Consider the following 20,007-nt stretch of genomic DNA (forward strand, 5'->3'; position numbering starts at 1 on the left):
TTTTTAAAAAGTTCAAAAGTAAAGGATGCTGCTTGCTGGTTAGTGATGCTTGTTGGAAAGTGAATACGCCTGGCATCATCCAAGGAAAGGATTAGGTTTGGCTGGGCTCTCCTCCCTTTCAAATCTTCAGTCAAATAGGGTGCCAACACACACCAACCAGTTCACATAAGAATGGCCAAGTGCAATGCAAAAGCCCATCTGCAAAAAGCAACTTCTCCATCTGTATAGCACCTGGCAAAGACAATGCACTTCAGCATAGGCATGAAAAATAAAGCATGAGCATGATATTCCTGGTGCCACCAGCATGATCGTAAGCAGAATCAAGATATCCTTGCCAGAGGTCAGGAGGGGGCATTAAGTAAAAATACCTGCAAGACTGGGGAGAAAAAACAAAAACCCTTTAAAGAATTTAAGCATTTATGGCAAAGCACAAATTGCAGTTAAATGCAAACAAAGATGTAATTACTATTAGTAATCTTTAAGGACACAACAACACAGGAATAAAACAGCTTTATTGTGAGTTGGGGAACAACTGTTAATGAGTTGAAAAAAAGACACAGCAATTTCTTCTTTGACTCTTATTGTGATCTGTTAGTGGGATTTATTATTCTGTCAGGGCCATGTTGGATTGCAAAACAGATATTTATGGCTCAGTCAGAAAAGCCCAAGGGAATTTGGCATTTCTGTATAGAATCCTGTTCACCTAAAACTATTAGATTAAAAAAAAATAAAATTGCAAATCATGTACTTATTTTGTTTATAATCCAAGGAGTACAAGAAATAGTGGGATTAGCAAAAATGCAAAACAGACTTTCTCTTTAAAATATTCAGTACAAATCCATCTCCACCTTGAGCTCACCATTAATAAACTTTTCACATCTCAGATATAACTACTGGGAAAGCAAGGGGGTGCATAGAACCAATATGAGCAGCCTATGACAGCAAAGGCAAAGGCACTTCAAGGGGATATATATGCGATTGAACACCCAGTGTTATCAAATGTTATAAAGGGAAAATATATGTACACTTACTGATTTCTCTCTAGTCATTCTCAGTTTTAAAAAAAAACTACCGGGTAAAGGTAGGTTAGGAGATGCACCTGATGCGAGTATCATGAACTTTCATTTGGTTGAACTTTAGTGCCTAAACTGGCCAGCAATCTCAGAAATTCAGTTCAAAATATCACAAATATCAAGAACAGTGCAGCAAGAGATCCTCGATGAGGTGAAACATGCTGCCCGAAAAATGCAACAATTGTTCTCACAAATTAAAAACTGATTGCTTCACCTCACATTGCCTCTTTGAGGAATGCAGCATCGCCAAAAGAGGCAACTAGGTAATCCAGTTCAGAGGGCATTTTCTGCAAGGAAGCTGCCCAGGAGTGCCCCACTGAGACCTTTCCTCCAATCCTATGGGAAAAGCAAAAGAAAAATCACACAAGCCTCCTTTCATCTGGGAAACCAAGTGATACAAACTAAGGAGTGCAAAGCTACATGTTACTATACATCGCATTGCCAACTTTTATGCAGATTAATAATCTGTACAATGCTCACCTTAATGATCATATACAAAACGTTGTAATGTTATTCATGCAATCTCCAACAAATTGTGACACAATAGATTTTATTATACATTTATGAAATGCTATTTATAAATAAGGGCAATGGTCTATATGAAGATCCCCTTTGCTGATACTTTCATCCCCAAGGTTTCTTCATCCAACTCTTGATGTATAAGAGTAGTCTCTCTGCTGATGCAAGAAGCCAATTCCTCAATCTTCGTGAAGAAACTGTAAAAGTAAACAAAGTTTTTTTAAGAAATGAAATGGGATAGGAGCTAGGTAAGGGTTGAGGTTAGCACCCATCTAAAAAATGTAGACATCTTTCACAACAAGCAAACGAGAGCTGATGACTTAGTCAGAAAACTATTCAACCTGCACTGCAGCACTGTAGGTGAATCAAGGACTTAAAACATATGCTGCAACAAATGAAACAGCATTAGTTTCAATATTGCTGGTATTGATTTCATTTACAGCAACAAAATTTGGGATACTGATAACTACAACAAGGTTTTTATAAAGGAGCTTTGCTGTGTCTTTTTCTTTTCCCTCTAACATTCTCCCATTTTCTCCTGAAGAGTGACCCACGTTGAAGGATATGGTTTCACAAACACTGGCCAACCTCCAATAACTTGCCCAAGAAACTTAAGAACAACAAGCATTGTCAGATCAGCCAATTGAAGGAAAAGGCATCATGGTGACTTCCATTTCGATTCATGAGGTACCAGCATCAGTACTAGGCAAAGTGGGAGCTGTACCGTTAGGTAGGTTGTGATCTGAACTGTGCAAGGATCAGTGTTCTAGCAAGTCTAACTATATAATTCGCAAAAATAGGGCAGTAGAGAGGGCTTCAAACTAACTAGTGGGAGCGAGGGATCAGATGAGGGAAGATATGATAAATTAAAGGGAAAGGACAAGGTAAGAGAGCAAGGTAGCAATAAGGGAACTGATAATCTGAGCTTGGCAAGAAGGGGCAGAGCATACAAACTAGAAGTGCGCCAGCAGATAAGGCTAGAGGTTTTTTATTCATTCACGGGATGTGGGCATCACTGGCTAGGCCAGCATTTATTGCCCAGCCCTAATTGCCCTCGAGAAGGTGGTGGTGAACTGCCTTCTTGAACCGCTGCAGTCCGTGTGTAGATACACCCACAGTGCTGTTAGGGATGGAGTCCCAGGATTTTAACTCAGCGACAGTGAAGGAACGGCAATATATTTCCAAGTCAGGATGGTAAGTGGCTTGGAGGGGAACTTCTAGGTGGTGGTGTTCCCATCTATCTGCTGCCCTTGATGGTAGTGGCCGTGGGTTTGGGAGATGCTGTCTAAGGAGCCTTGGTGAGTTCCTGTAGTGCATCTTGTAGATGGTACACACTGCTGCCAGTGTGTGGTATTAGAAGAAGTGAATGTTTGTGGATGGGGTGCGAAACAATTTGCCTGTTGTGTCCTGGGAGGTATCATGCTTCTTGAGTGTTGTTGGAGATGCACTCATCCAGGCAAGTAGAGTATTCATGACTTGTGCCTTGTAGATAGTAGACAGGCTTTGGGGAGGCAAAAGGTGAGTTACTCGCTGCAGGATTCCTAGCCTCTGACCTGCTCTTGTAGCCACAGTATTTATATGGTTAGTCAAGTTCAGCTCCTGATCAATGGAAACCCCCCACCCCCTAAGATGTTGATAATGGGGGATTCAGCAATGGTAATACCATTGAATGTCAAACGGGAGATGGTTACATTCTCTCTTGTTGGAGATGGTCATTGTGTGGCACTTGTGGCGTAAATGTTACTTGCCACTTGTCAGCCCAAGCCCGGATATTGCCCAGGTCGCTGCATTTGGACATGGACTGCTTCAGTATCTGAGGAGTTGCAAATGGTGAACATTGTGCAATCAGCGCACATCCCCGCTTCTGACCTAATGGTAGAAGGAAGGTCATTGAGGAAGCAGCTGAAGATGGTTGGGCCTAGGGCACTACCCTGAGGAACTCCTATAGTGATGTCATGGAACTGAGATGATTGACCTCCAACAACCACAACCATCTCCCTTTGTGGCAGGTATGACTCCAACCAGTGGAGAGATTTCCCCCTGATTCCCACCGACTCCAGTTTCGCTAGGGCTCCTTGATGCTATACTTGGTCAAATGCTGCCTTGATGTCAAGGGGAGTCTCTCTCGCTTCAACTCTGGAGTTCAGTTCTTTTGTCCATGTTTAAACCTAGGCTGTAATGAGGTCTGTTACAAAAATAACGAAAAAACAGAATTAAAGGCACTCTATCTGAATGCACTCAGCATTCACAACAAGGTAGATCAATTGATGACACAAATGGAAGTAAACAGGTACGATCTAATTGCCATTACAGAGACAGGGTTGCATGGTGACCAAGATTGGGAACGGAATGTTCAAGGGTATCGACATTTAGGAAGGATAGGCAAAAAGGGAAAGGAGGTTGGGTAGCGCTGTTAATGAAGGGTGAGATCAGTACATTAATGAAAGAGGACCTTAGATCAGAAGATCAAGAGGTAAAAGCAGTTTAGATGGAGCCAAGAAACAGCAAGGGGCACCAAACATTGGTAAGAGTTGCTTACAGGCCACCAAATAGACCTGGTAATGTAGGGCACTGTATAAATCAGGAAATCAGGGGTGCATGTGACAAGAGTAATACAGTAATCATGGGGGACTTCAATCTACATATAGACTGGGTAAACCTAATTAACATGAATGCTATAATGGATAAATTACTGGAATGTATATGAGATAGTTTTCTGGAATAGTAAGTTGAGGAACCAGTTAGAGAACAGGTTATCTTAGATCTACTATTGTGCAATGAGAAAGGGCTAAATAATAATCTCCTTGCAAAGGAGCCTTAGGAAAGAGTGGCCATAATGTAAAATTCCATCATATTAAGTTTGAAAGTGATGTAACCTAAACAAAAGAAACTACAAAAGTATCAGAGGCAAATTGGTTGTGCTAGATTGGGAAACTAGATTAAAAGGTAGATAGACAATGGCTAGCATTTAAAGAATTAATACATGGTTTACAAAAAAATTACATTCCTTTGAGGCAGAAATACACAGCAGGAAAGGTGATCCTACCATGGCTAACAAGAGAAGTTAAAGATTGTATTAGATTAAGTTGCCAAAAAAGTAGTAAGCCTGAGGACTGGAAGCATTTTAGAATTCAGCAAAGGAGGACTAAGAAATTGATAAAGAGGAAATAGAATATGAAAGTAAAACTAGCAATAAACATAAAACAGAATGAAAAAGCTTCTATAGCAATGTAAAAAGAAAAAGATTAGCAAAGACAAATGTGGGCCCACTACAGGCAGAGACAGGAGAATTTATAATGGGGAATAAGGAAATGGTAGAGAAACTAAACAAATACTTTGTGTCTGTCTTCGTGGAGCAAGATACAAAAAACCTCCCAGGAATATTAGAGAACAAAGGGTGAGAATAAGGAACTGAAAGAAAGTATGAGTAAAAAAAGAGTACTGGAGAAATTAATTGGACTGAAAGTTGATAAACCCTGGACCCGATGATCTACATCCAGAGAGTTGAAAGAGGTGGCTGTACAGATAGTGGACGCGTTGGCAGTCATCTTCCAAAACTCTATAGATTCCGGAACAATTCTTGCAGATCGGAAAGTAGCAAATACAACGCCACTATTTAAGAAAGGAGAGAGAGAGAAAATGAGCAACTATAGACCTGTTAGCCTGACATCAGTCAGAGAAAATGCTAGAATCTATCATAAAGGATGTGATAACCGGACACTTAGAAAATAATGGTAGGATTGTGCAGAGTCAACATGTACTTATGAAAGGGAAATCATGTTTGACAAACCTGTTGGAGTTTATTCAGGATGTAACTAGCAGAATAGATAAGGGTGAACCAGTGCATGCAGTGTATTTGGATTTTCAGAAAGCTATTCGATAAGGTCCCACACAGGAGATTAGTAAGAAATATTAGAGCACATGGGATTGGGGTAATATACCAATTCTCAAACTGGCTACGGACAGAAAACACAGTAGGAATAAACGGGTCATTCTCAGGTTGGTAGGGTGCGACTAGTGGGGTATTGCAAGTTTCAGTGCTGGGCCCCAGCTATTCACAATCTATACCAATGATTTGGATGTGGGGACCAAATGCAATATTTCTAAGTTTGCTAATGACACCAGCCAGGTAGGAATGGGAATTGTGAGGAGGGTGCAAAGTGGTTTTAAGGGGATTTAGACAGGCTAAGTGATCAGGCAAGACGTTGGCAGATGGAATATATTGTGGAAAAATGTGAAGTTATCACTTTGGTGGGAAAAATAGAAATGCAGAGTATTGCTTAAATGGTGAGAGATTGGAAAGTGTTGATGTTCAAAGGGACCTGGATGTTCTTGTTTGTGAGTCACTGAAAGCTAAAATGCAGGTGCAACAAGCAATTAGGAAGGCAAATAGTATGTTGACCTTTATTGCAAGAGGATTTGAGCACAGGAGTAAAGTAGTCTTGCTGCAAATGTATAGAGCCTTAGTGAGACCGAACTTGGGAGTATAATGTACAATTTTGGTCTCCATATCAAAGGAAAGATATACTTGCTATAGAGGGAGTGCAATGAAGATTCACCAGACTGATCCCTGGTATGGCGGGATTGTCCTATGTAGCAAGATTGAGGGGACTGGGCCTGTATTCTGTAGAATTCAAAATATGAGAGGCGATCTCATTGAAGCATGCAAAATTCTTAAAAGGACTAGACAGGGTAAATGCAGGAAGGATGTTTCCTGGCTGGGGGTCTAGAACCAGAGATCTCAGAATAGGTAGGCCATCTAGTACTGAGATGAGGAGGAATTTCTTCAAAATCTACTAAATATTTAACTCGAGGAAATACAGTTCCTCCAGAATTGGACATCTGAGAACCAAACTGGCACAGAGACCAATCCAGTGCACAACATGCATACTTTTCCAGGAGAAGGGAACAGATAGTAATCTGGAGTAGAAAATCTGCCTGATTTCTCAATTCCCTATCCCAGAGACAGCCCACATATAGCATCGATACTGATGCCCTGCCTGAGATCAAGGAATTGGTTCATTTATACCTCAGTTGTGATTCTCAGTATGGATGCATTTCTTATACTCCACTTGGTTATCCCATTCAAAAAATCTTTGGAATTCTCTACCCCAGACGACTGTGGAGGTTCAGTCATTGAGTTTATTCAAGACAGAGATCGATAAATTTCTAGATATTACAGATACCAAGGGATATAGGGGCAGTGCGATGAAAATGACATTGAGGGAGAAGACCAGCCATGATCTAGATGAATGGCAGAGCAGGTTCAAAGGGCCGAATGGCCTATTCATGCTATTTCCTACATTCCTATACAGCACCCTTTATGCAGTAAAACCTCCCAGGACATTTCAGAGAACTATAATCAGACAAAAATTGATACCAAGCCAAAGGAGGAGCTATTAAGCGTAAAGAGAAGCTTGGTCAGAAGATTTTAAAAAGAGTCAAAGTCAAAGAACGAGTTGTAGAGCTGTACAGTTTAGGGAGGGAATTCCAGAGCTTAGAGTCTAGTTGTCTGAAAACACTCCCTCTAATGGTGCGCAAAAATGAGTGAGGAAAGCACAAGGGTCCAGAGTTGGAAGAACACAGTTCTCAAAGGATTTTAGGGTTGGAGGAGGAGATATGGAGAGGGCAAGGCCACAAAGAGATTTAAAAACTAGGATAAGTATCCTAAAGTTGGCATATGTGGGACCAGGATTGGATAGAGAAAATCTCATCTTTATGGGTTGGAGCCTGGTCAGCTGAGAATTGGAATATTCAAGCCTCGAGGTGACAAAGGATAATTGAGGGTTTCAGCAGCATCCAGACTACATTATGGGAGGTGGAAGTAAGTGGCCTTTATGATGGAGAGGATGCAGGGTCAGTTAGCTCATCTTGGGATCAAAGACACCGCTGAGTTTGCAAACAGTCGGTTTTAACCTGAGACAGTGGCTGGGTAGGGGATGGAATCGCTGGCAAGGATTCAGATGTGGGGCAGGGGCAAAGACAATGCCATCACTCTACTAAATATTTAACTTGAGGAAATACAGTTCCTCCAGAATTGGACATCTGAGAACCAAACTGGCACAGAGACCAATCCAGTGCACAACATGCATACTTTTCCAGGAGAAGGGAATAGATAGTAATCTGGAGTAGAAAATCTGCCTGATTTCTCAATTCTCTATCCCAGAGACGGCCCACATATAGCATCGATACTGATGCCCTGCCTGAGATCAAGGAACTGGTTCATTTATACCTCAGTTGTGATTCTCAGTATGGATGCATTTCTTATACTCCACTTGGTTATCCCATTCATAAAGTCATAAGAACTGATCTCATTATCAGTACCTTGTCACAGTGTGACAATAAAAATCACATTTTCAGTGTCACAGTACAATTCATTTTGTATTTAGCTTAGAAGCAGTTAATCTAGTCTTTAACAGCCATCTTTGGGAGGGGCCACAGGCAGATCAGATTCATTAGTAGATTGTTGGCATCAATGTCAACCAGTTATCCTGGATAGCAAGTCTCTAGACATAAAAGTCTTTGGCAGATTTCACTGTATAAGCAAAATCATATTGATCAAAACAGGAAACTCCTTAAAGGCCAGCTACACTGCAAATTTTATGGGAATATAAAATATGCTTGGTATAACTGATCAAACTAGCATGAGTTCAGGTTTCAGCACTAGGTATGAGACCACAGGCACACCCACCCCAGTGCTAACTGTTCCATGGTGGACTAAACTACTTTTACGCATTTCATGTTAGTGAAAAATCGCGAGATTGGGACAGTCGGTTCTACACTACCCACTAATAACATTTTCCATGAGTTGGCTCTGTACATTATTTAAATATACATGCATAGTCCTTTAGGTTTCTCTTCTTCTCTCCTCTTTAAAAGGCAGTACACAGCCATAATTTAACAAACTCAGCGCCTGGCTCCCATTACTCTGAGGATGAGGGGGGTGGGGTGTTGTTCTTAATCATTATTAAAAAAAAATCAGTCTTTCATGGCATTATAGTCCCATTCTCCCCATAACCCACTATGCAAATGAGGCCAGAGCTTAAAGAATAGGATACGTTGAAGCTTTTTCTGACTTAACTCATCGCACATAAAGCTTTAAGTAAATTAGGGTCAGTGACATAAATGGAGCATACATCATATTCCATAGCTCATCTTGTATAGTTTCCAGCACATTAGGTTTGTAGCTAAAATTAAAAATCCAAATATTAGTTTTAAAATGGAATGAATAAGATACCCAAAGTGCAGAGTCACTCCAATGATATCACTTCAAACTATGCAATCATACACCAGCTTTGCAGTTATGAGATATATGCTAATAAGTATAAAAATCCATTTCATATATTTATCACGCTCACTAAGTATGAAATCACCAGTGAGATGATGAAAATCTAGATGATCAGATTTTCAGAAAAACAAATAAATTGCAAGTTCCAATATTTTCATAAAGGTATGGAGAGATGGGAAGATTTAATAAAGAACAGGTCTATTATACTGTTAAGAGGCTGCAGCGGGGAAATTTTCCTTCAGAATTACTATTTATATATCAAGTCTAAGTCTAATTTAACAAGATTGATTTGCATTGTATGGACATCATTGCTCAGGATATATGATAGACACAACTCACAAACATGCAAGCAAAGGTGATAATAACTGCAGAAAACAAAGATGTTCATTCACAACAACCATCTCTGAATTTTTAAAAACACAACTGTCATTAAGACTCATTGCCAGTAATTAATAAGAACCATAAAATTATTATTGGATGGATAAGGAAGGAGAAAACACAGAAAAGAAAAGCTGTTCAACTATCCAGGTCATTCACTCAGAATGGCCTACAATTTCTCAATTTTAACTATTCCTTAAATGATCCCAACGTTTTTGCCTGCATTACCCTCCCTATAATTCTATTTCAATGTTGATAGCTGTGTTTGAGAAAGAAATTCCTAGTATTAGTTCTAAATTTGAATTTTGTCTATTTGAGCCAGTGCCATCTTGCTCAACTATTTAAGCTGTGTTCTGGATCAGCTTTTCCACACCATTTACCACCTATACTCTTGAAACAAATTCCTTTCAAAGTCAATGAGCCCCAAGTTTTGCAATTAAGTTAGGTAACGATATAAATCTAAAATCACATCCACCCTGAAGAAAAGCAATGGCTGTTGGACTAACCATCATTTTCTGATTTAGACTTAGATATCAAAAGCAATAGTGATGTGAAGTGTTTCAATTAAAACTAAGCCGCTTTATGTGCAACCATAACCAAATGGTGAACTTATTGGACTGACTAAATTTGGCAACAGTATTAACACAAGTTATATTTTTCAATCAAGTGTTAGACTGGACAGAAATTATGTATGGTCCCTCTAAGCCAGGTGCTACAGTGTTTCATTTTGTTCCTCGTCACAGACGCACAGGACGCTGTGAAACATTGGTGAGGGAGAGAAGTTCGAGAGAAAGGAGAAATTTTCCTGCACATCACTAGGAATACCAGGCTTTCTGTTGCACCTTTTTTTTAAAAAAAGGGACTTCAAGAGTGATCTTTTTTCCAAATCCCCAGCATTTGAATAAAATTTGTATAACTACAGAGCTAATCCTACTCTTTAAAAATCTTCCTCATTCCAGCCCTATATTTCAAAGGGTTCATTAATAAAGTTGTCTGTTCCAGTGAGGAAGACTGGAAACATCTTACTTTTAAGATTCACAGTTAAGTAAAGGAACTTGCATTTATATTATATCTCAATATAATCTCCAGAATGCCTCAATGCACTTTATAAACAATGGATAACTTCTGAACTAGTCATTGATGTAGGAAAACACTGTAGCTAAATTATGTAATGTTGGGGAGACAATGGCATAGTGGTAATGCCACCAGACTAGTAATCCAGAGGTCCAGGCTAATGCTCTCAGGTCATAGGTTCAAATCCCACCATGGCAACAGCTAGGGAATTTAAATTCAATTAATAAATCTGAAATATAAAGCTAGTATTGGTAAAGGTAACCATGACGCCACCATCAATTGTCGTAACAATCCATCTGGTTCACTAATGTCCTTTAGGGAAGGAAATCTATCTAGCCTGGTCTACGTGTGACACCAGATCCATAGTAATGTGGTGGACTCTTAACTGTTCTCTAAAATGGCCTAGCAGGCCACTCAGTTCAAGGGCAATTAGGGATAGGCAACAAATGCTGGCCTTGCCAGCAACGCCCATGTCCCATGAAAGAATAAATTAAAAAGCTAGGATCCACCGATATTAAATGAATGAATGTCCAAGTGATTTGCTATTGGTGCTGTTGGCTTAAGGAGCAATACTGGGGGTAATTCATGCTCCATGCAGTGGGATCATTAACATCATAACATTCCATTCGAAAGATGGCACCTCCAACCATGGAGCAGTCCTTCAGTGTGGCACTGAAGTGTTAGCCCAGATTATATACCAAAGTTTGTAGTGTAGCTTGAATCCATAATTTTCTGATTCACAGGCAAGAATGCAATCAACTGAGCCAAACTGGTACTTAACTGTAAGAGGCATGGCAGTTACCTCATACACTTAAGAAAAAAAACTAGGAAAATCCATTTTAGCAAGGCTCTGATTTTCAACTTTCAAAAATTAATGGATTCATGACACGTGACCTCCAAAACACTAGCTAAAAACTCTGATTTTATTTCATAATAATGGATTTTATTCATTCACTGCGAGTGACTGACTTTTAAAAAAAAATCTGCATAAACTACCTGTAGTGCCCTCCCCATTTAAATAAATGGCTGTAAAACGCATTATTTATTTGTAAATTATTCCCTCCCCAAGAATTCGCAAGGTAGCAAGTTTCTGATTCAAATGCAATACCTTTCCTGTGCTTCTGAGGCTAGCAGTGATTGACATGTTCATTTCTTTCAGCTAGATTAGAGATTTAACACTTGAAATTATGTCATTCCCACACCATATTTTATAAATACACACATGCATATATGCTTATGTATAATACACACACTTATTTATATAAAACTGGGATGAAAGTCACTCAAATAAAATTTAACAAAATCCTATGATTAACAAAGTCAGAGAAAAAGTAAAATTGAGCCATCTCAAGTAGTCAGGGAAAGCAGACAATGCCACAGATAAAGGACTCCAATTTAATTTTTGAAAGGGATTGTGCACACATACCTCTTCATCTCTGTATCTGTCTTTGCAGCAGCCTCTCCAAGCTCGATTCCAGCTTTTGAATTATTTCTGTCTGGTCTGAGTCCAAGTCCATCTAGCAGCTGATATGTTGTCTTGAGATGAATTTTCAACTCCTCTGTAAAGAGAAGGTCAACTCAAGTATCTCAAAACACAAAACCACGTTTAAAGATATGAGCCTAAGAGGTGTCTTTGATTCTTCTTCATTTTGGGAAAAGACCTGGTTACTCAGTGATGTTCCTCCTCTCATCCTTGGGAAAATTAGATGAATTTAAGATAAAAACAAAAAGCTAAAAGCTACTGCGGATGCTGGAAATCCAAAACAAAACAAAAACAGAATTACCTGGAAAAACTCAGCAAGTCTGGCAGCATCGGCGGAGAAGAAATCAGTCAACGTTTCGAGCCTCCGTGGCCCTTCGGCAGAACTGCAGCATAGTTTCAACAAGGGAGAAATATAAATTGGTTTAAGGTGGGTGGGGGGGAGAAGAGACACATTGAGGGTGTGGTGTGAGCAGATAATAATCAAAAGATGTCACAGACAAAAGGGTCAAAGAGGTGTTGAAGGTGGTGGTCTTTGTCTGAGAAAAGTGCTAATTAAGAATGGAAAACAGGATATTCAAAGTACAGCTCTAGTGGGGGTGGGGTGGAAAGACTAAAGGTTTTAGTTTTAGATTTAAAAATAATGGAAATAGGTGGGGAAAGAAGAATCTATATAAATTATTGAAAAAAAAAAGCAGGTGGGGGGGGAAAAGAAACGGGGTGGGGATGGGGGGAGGGGGAGTTTAAGATCTAAAGTTGTTGAATTCAATATTCAGCCCAGAGGGCTGTAAAGTGCCTAGTCGGAAGATGAGGTGCTGTTCCTCCAGTTTGCGTTGGGCTTCACTGGAACAATGCAGCAAGCCAAGGACAGACAGGTTGGCAAGAGAACAGGGTGGAGTGTTAAAATGGCAAGCGACAGGGACGTTTGGGTCTTTCTTGCGGACAGACCGCAGGTGTTCCGCAAAACGGTCGCCCAGTTTGCGTTTGGTCTCTCCAATGTAGAGGAGACCGCATTGGGAGCAACGAATGCAGTAGACTAAGTTAGGGGAAATGCAAGTGAAATGCTGCTTCACTTGAAAGGAGTGTTTGGGCCCTTGGACGGTGAGGAGAGAGGAAGTGAAGGGGCAGGTGTTGCATCTTCTGCGTGGGCATGGGGAGGTGCCATAAGTGGGGGTTGAGGAGTAGGGGGTGATGGAGGAGTGGACCAGGGTGTCCCGGAGGGAACGATCCCTACGGAATGCCGTCAAGGGGGGTGAAGGGAAGATGTGTTTGGTGGTGGCATCATGCTGGAGTTGGCGGAAATGGCGGAGGATGATCCTTTGAATGCAGAGGCTGGTGGGGTGATAAGTGAGGACAAGGGGGACCCTATCATGTTTCTGGGAAGGAGGAGAAGGCGTGAGGGAGGATGCGCGGGATATGGGCCGGACACGGTTGAGGGCCCTGTCAACGACCGTGGATGGAAAACCTCGGTTAAGGAAGAAGGAGGACATGTCAGAGGAGCTGTTTTTGTCTGTGACATCTTTTGATTATTATCTGCTCACACCACACCCTCAATGTGTCTCTTCTCCCCCACCCCCCCACCCACCTTAAACCAATTTATATTTCTCCCTTGTTGAAACTATGCTGCAGTTCTGCCGAAGGGCCATGGAGGCTCGAAACGTTGACTGATTTCTTCTCCGCCGATGCTGCCAGACTTGCTGAGTTTTTCCAGGTAATTCTGTTTTTGTTTTGTTTTGGATTTCCAGCATTCGCAGTAGCTTTTAGCTTTTTGTTTTTATCTTTGTGTTTGATTGACTGCCACCTCTCTTCAAAAAAATGCCCTCTTGGAAGAAGTATGGTTCTGTCCTCCGACAGGATTTCCGACTGTCTCTTCTGCCCTGCTCACCTTCATTGCTTTCCATTTCTCTCCTGGTGTTTGACAAGGTGTTTACTAAAACCCGCTTTCACAGCCATATCTCCTTTCTCAGTGACTGTCTCCGTCTCCGACTCACCCCACGTGGATTTCAACTGAAATTCCATCCCTCTTGTTTCGAACCCACCCAGGATTACAGGTATCTCCGGGACATAAAACGTTTCTCAGACTGCTGTTCCCGTCGCATTCTGAGATCCACACTCAGTGCCATGCGCCGCCATTTGAACACACTCGACCTCTCCCTCCAGCAGCACCGCCGCACCCTTTTTCAAAGCTGCGCGTGCCCCCAGTTTCATTTTATTCTTCGCCTCATCCGTCGCCTCAACAAGAAACTTTTTCTCTTTCTCTCAAGTGCTAAGGAACGCAAGCTCCAACAACTCATCGACTCCAACACCCATCTGGGACCCTCCACCCCTGGTTGTCCCTCCGTCCTCACCCCATCTTCCAATCCCAGCCCCAGCCGCGTATTCACTATACCCCCTGACCTTCCCCTCTCCGATGCTGAACGTTCAGTGCTCAGCAAAGGACTTAGTTTCATACCCTTACGCCCTCATCTCAATGAATTTCGGGCTCGGCATGATGCTGAACTCTTCTTCCGCCGTCTTCGTCTCCGTGCTCACTTCTTTGGGCAGGAGTCCTCTCCCCGTTCAACGGATCCTTTTACCCACCTCCAATATTCTCCCTCCACTTGGACCCCTCCCTCTGGATTCTTACCTTCTCTTGATCTTTTCATTGAGAACTGTCAGCGTGACATTAGCCGTCTCAATTTCTCTGCTCCTCTCACCCATTCTAATCTGTCTCTCTCTGAACTCACTGCACTCCGTTCTCTCAGGTCCAACCCCAACATTGTCATCAAACCCGCTGACAAGGGTGGTACTGTTGTTGTCTGGCGCATTGACCTCTACCTCGCGGAGGCTGAGCGTCAACTCGCAGACGTTTCCTCCTACCTCTCCCTGGACCATGACCCCACCACAGAACATCAAGCCATTGTTTCCAGGACTGTCACTGACCTCATCTCCTCTGGAGATCTTCCTCCCACAGCTTCCAACTTGATAGTCGCCCAACCTCGGACGGCCCGCTTCTACCTCCTACCCAAAATCCACAAACAGAACTGTCCTGGCAGACCGATCGTGTCAGCCTGTTCCTGCCCCACGGAACTCATTTCTCGTTATCTTGACTCCCTTCTCTCTCCCCTTGTCCAGTCCCTTCCCACCTACATCCGTGATTCCTCTGACACCTTACGTCACATCAACAATTTCCAGTTCCCTGGCCCCAACCGCTTCCTCTTCACCATGGATGTCCAATCCCTCTACACTTCCATCCCCCACCAGGATGGTCTGAGGGCCCTTAGCTTCTTCCTTGAACAGAGGCCCCAACAATCCCCATCCACCACTACTCTCCTCCGTTTGGCTGAACTTGGTCTCACACTGAACAATTTCTCCTTTAACTCCTCTCACTTCCTCCAAATAAAAGGTGTGGCTATGGGTACCCGCATGGGCCCCAGCTATGCCTGTCTCTTTATGGGGTATGTGGAACATTCCTTGTTCCAGTCCTACTCCGGCCCCCTCCCACAACTCTTTCTCCGGTACATCGATGATTACTTCGGTGCTGCTTCATGCTCTCGTCGGGACCTGGAAAAATTTATTAATTTTGCTTCCAATCTCCACCCCTCCATCATCTTCACATGGTCCATCTCTGACACTTCTCTTCCCTTCCTTGACCTCTCTGTCTCAATTTCTGATGATAGACTGTCCACCAATATCCATTTCAAGCCTACCGACTCCCACAGCTACCTTGACTACAGCTCCTCACACCCCGCTTCCTGTAAAGACTCCATCCCATTCTCTCAGTTCCTTCGCCTCCGTCGCATCTGTTCTGATGACGCTACCTTCAAAAACAGCTCCTCTGACATGTCCTCCTTCTTCCTTAACCGAGGTTTTCCATCCACGGTCGTTGACAGGGCCCTCAACCGTGTCCGGCCCATATCCCGCGCATCCTCCCTCACGCCTTCTCCTCCTTCCCAGAAACATGATAGGGTCCCCCTTGTCCTCACTTATCACCCCACCAGTCTCCGCATTCAAAGGATCATCCTCCGCCATTTCCGCCAACTCCAGCATGATGCCACCACCAAACACATCTTCCCTTCACCCCCCTTGACGGCATTCTGTAGGGATCGTTCCCTCCGGGACACCCTGGTCCACTCCTCAACCCCCACTTATGGCACCTCCCCATGCCCACGCAGAAGATGCAACACCTGCCCCTTCACTTCCTCTCTCCTCACCGTCCAAGGGCCCAAACACTCCTTTCAAGTGAAGCAGCATTTCACTTGCATTTCCCCTAACTTAGTCTACTGCATTCGTTGCTCCCAATGCGGTCTCCTCTACATTGGAGAGACCAAACGCAAACTGGGCGACCGTTTTGCGGAACACCTGCGGTCTGTCCGCAAGAAAGACCCAAACGTCCCTGTCGCTTGCCATTTTAACACTCCACCCTGTTCTCTTGCCAACCTGTCTGTCCTTGGCTTGCTGCATTGTTCCAGTGAAGCCCAACGCAAACTGGAGGAACAGCACCTCATCTTCCGACTAGGCACTTTACAGCCCTCTGGGCTGAATATTGAATTCAACAACTTTAGATCTTAAACTCCCCCTCCCCCCATCCCCACCCCGTTTCTTTTCCCCCCCCCACCCGCTTTTTTTTTTCAATAATTTATATAGATTCTTCTTTCCCCACCTATTTCCATTATTTTTAAATCTAAAACTAAAACCTTTAGTCTTTCCACCCCACCCCCACTAGAGCTGTACTTTGAATATCCTGTTTTCCATTCTTAATTAGCACTTTTCTCAGACAAAGACCACCACCTTCAACACCTCTTTGACCCTTTTGTCTGTGACATCTTTTGATTATTATCTGCTCACACCACACCCTCAATGTGTCTCTTCCCCCCCACCCACCCACCTTAAACCAATTTATATTTCTCCCTTGTTGAAACTATGCTGCAGTTCTGCCGAAGGGCCACGGAGGCTCGAAACGTTGACTGATTTCTTCTCCGCCGATGCTGCCAGACTTGCTGAGTTTTTCCAGGTAATTCTGTTTTTGTTTTGTTTTAGATGAATTTAAGCTGTATTCACACCATTAAGCCACTTGTGTGAATTGTATTTACATAAACAGGCACAATGCACATCCCAATATCTTCTGCAATTTATCCAGCAACCCGAAATGGTCAATTCACAGACTGCCTCAAACCTGCCACGTATTAGAATGTCAGATCTACATTCCTATCAAAAAGCTTCAGGGGACTGTGTAGTGCATTAGGTCAGATTTCTTTTCCATCTCTGGGCCTTGAGTTAAAATCTAGACAAAACCAAGATAAAAAGTGGCTTGTGTGCGTGAAAAAAATCCTATGTGAAAGGAGTGCGGGCAGTCTCAATCCAGCTCAAACTGGGAACAGGTCCACAGCACAAGACTGTCGCCATTGCTGCATAAGATTGCTAATTAAGTGCTTCAATGTGGGAATTGGAACAATATTATTTTAGTGCAGTAGGAAGTACTTTACCAAGATTGAGGCGGAAACACATGACTGAGGTAATAATAAGCTGTAATGTGCAAAATAGTATGGTATACCCTAGCACAAGTACACATCTGAATGAGAATGAGGGCAGATGAGGAGAGGTGTAGACCTCCCACACTACAAGTAATCAACTATGAAATTAGGGATAGGGGGAGCTGTAGAAAGTCAGCACGCACCACTTTAGTGCATGTCCTTGCAATTCCACAGGCAGGAGCTGATAGCTGACCATCTATCTACTGCTTGGCATTGACAAATAATAAGTACCCCATAAAATAAGTTAAAAACCTAATAAAACTGCTTATGATGTATTACCCTCCAACCACAAAAATTAAAATAAATGCACACAATTTAAGATGGCAAGAAGATCTTGCATTAATACAATGTTGCTTTGCATCAAGGTAAAATTTATGCGATTTTTGACTGGTGTCAAATTAAATCAATGCATCCAAAAAGCCTTAGAGGAAATCAGGCTTCCTGAGCCAAGTCCATTCCATGACTCAGCCCACTGGAGGCACATTTAATGAAAGTCAGTGCAGTTCTCTTCTCTCCTTCCCACTCACCAAATAAAAAATAAATTCCTTGCTGCAGCTTATTATCTGCTGAGCATCCTACAGAAGAAAAATAATGTGTACAGTATTACAAAGATCTCTCACTGGTTCAGTGATCAAGTTAAATACCTAGTGTGGAACTAGACAGGTTTGATCACAAGTCTGTATTGAATCAGTTGATTGAAACTCGAATAGATACTTTTGTCCTGATCGCAACGCAACTGCCTATACTATAAAAGTGAACGTCTTGAGTTTCAGAGATAAAGCCGACATACTAAATTACAGTGCAATGCCCCAACAGCGCTCAGCACTCACTAACAAACATCATAAGTGAATCAGCATCATCGGGAGATGGGGAGGGAGGACAGCTGGACAGGGGTGAATGCAACAAAGTACTAATGCCAAAGGAAACAGTACAAGACAACTTTGACAGAGATAACTTCAGCAAGCATGTGGCCACTTATCCTCCGTCTAGTTGACACCGGAGCGATCCCATACATAGTGAATGTCTCCACAGCACAACAAGATACAATGGGTGCACTGGTCAGTGGTAATAAACTGGAAAAAAAATCAACAGATGCCATCTTATAGTTAAGGCACCCCCAGCACAAAAGAAATTGAGAGGTGCAAGGATTTTATTTTTTGTACCTTCCAGCAACATAAAATAAGTGGCTCCAGTCTTTCGCTCAGCAGGAATGTTGAGTGCCACAAAATTAAATATTTATTTCAAGTATCAAAGATGTGACATAGCCTCCTTTTGCATATGGCTTATTTGCAGGAAGGGAGCTATTTTCCCTGCCCCAAAACTTTCTCCCCTTTCTCCTGAAGGTGCCAAGTCTTGCTGGGGTATAGCTCCACAGGAGCTGACAGGTACTCAGGCAAGTGCTATCAGGGCATATTGAGAGGAACAGTAAACTACTTGATCATGGAATACATCACTGCCAAATCTCTCATTCATGGTGCATCCACTTTCCAGCAAGGATTATTAGAAAGCAAACAGGAAATGGAATTGGGAGGGGGAGAAGGAACATAAGTGCGCCAAAGCCAATTGTAGTACCTCCCTGTGCTTCCCCAGCTGAAGTTACCTAACTCAGTACAAACTAGGGATCTTCTAGTTTGCATTATTCATTTGCACTTTGCCTTGATAGTATGACCTTCAGAGAAGCCAAATCCAAAATTATTGCATCCCCTACATCAAAAGGCTGAACTTGGCCAAGGACTTAAACCTACCCAAATTCTTCCTCTGGTCTTCTGGCATGTAAATGTTCTTCATTTGAAGGCCATGCCTCGTTGTATCAAGAGCCTGACCAAAGGATTTGTACTGAATTTTGAACTGCTGGTTAGATGCCACCACAGGTCTTAAATGCTCCAACTGTAATTAGAATGAATTGAATCCATAATTCAAGCTAAATGCAAAAGATATGACTACAATAAGCTCAAATGCTGCTGTAATACACGAGTTGTAAAACTTATGAATGCACACAGATTAAGCAAGTGCAAAAAATTTATAACGGCAAAAAGAGGGTAGCTGGCTCCACCATATTTACATTCCTTTCCCATTTACTCTTTCTCCCCCCAACCTTGATTTTATAACAAGCCTGTTCAACGTACAGCCTGCGGTCAGGGGCTCAGAGCAATGCTTCATTCCGATTATTATAGATGGTAGTGCTGAAAGTCACCAATCCCTCCTCCCCAATCTCAGTCAATACATTCACATAAAAAAGGGACAGGATGGATGCTTCCACTCTGGTCTCGTAAAACAGGTAGATCTCAAACCAAACTTTGCAAGGGGCCCCTACAAGACAAAAACTACTCCAGTTACACTGAAGCTCATGCCATAACAGGTTAATTTGAAGTTGCATTCACACGAGTATTTAATAAATAGGCAAAACTTTTTTTCTAACTTATGCATAATGCTTAATGGATTTGCCTGGTAGCAAAAGCAACCTGAAGGTTACATTCCAAGACCTGCATGAATAAAACAAAACAACTAAATGTCGACTTGAAGAAGTACCATAGTAGTAAGCATATTTACACTTGCAAGTCAGCAATTTAAGTTTCTTACTGGTCATGAGCATGAATTGAATGTATTATTTTACATTGCTGCCAACAAAGTAAGAAAATTAAGTTACCAAAAGTCATTTAAATACCTATGCCTATTTGTGGA

The 20,007-nt window shown here is 42.2% G+C and overlaps 1 protein-coding gene across 2 annotated transcripts in view; it reads right to left on the minus strand.

Moving 5' to 3' along the window:
- Positions 1–493: 493 nt before the first annotated feature.
- Positions 494–20,007, minus strand: part of haus8 (HAUS augmin like complex subunit 8) — a 109,847-nt gene continuing 90,333 nt past the window's right edge. For both annotated transcript variants that reach the window (XM_078556045.1, XM_078556044.1), the window contains exons 13-15: positions 19,071–19,212; positions 11,759–11,891; positions 494–1,789 (exon numbers count right to left, since the gene is read on the minus strand). In XM_078556045.1, the coding sequence (XP_078412171.1) occupies positions 1,669–1,789; positions 11,759–11,891; positions 19,071–19,212 (396 nt within the window). In that variant the 3' untranslated portion in view covers positions 494–1,668. The remainder of the gene's footprint in view (positions 1,790–11,758; positions 11,892–19,070; positions 19,213–20,007) is intronic.

Source organism: Cetorhinus maximus, chromosome 13 (assembly GCF_964194155.1).
Source record: "Cetorhinus maximus chromosome 13, sCetMax3.hap1.1, whole genome shotgun sequence".
In the NCBI taxonomy this organism is placed as follows: Eukaryota; Metazoa; Chordata; class Chondrichthyes; order Lamniformes; family Cetorhinidae; genus Cetorhinus; species Cetorhinus maximus.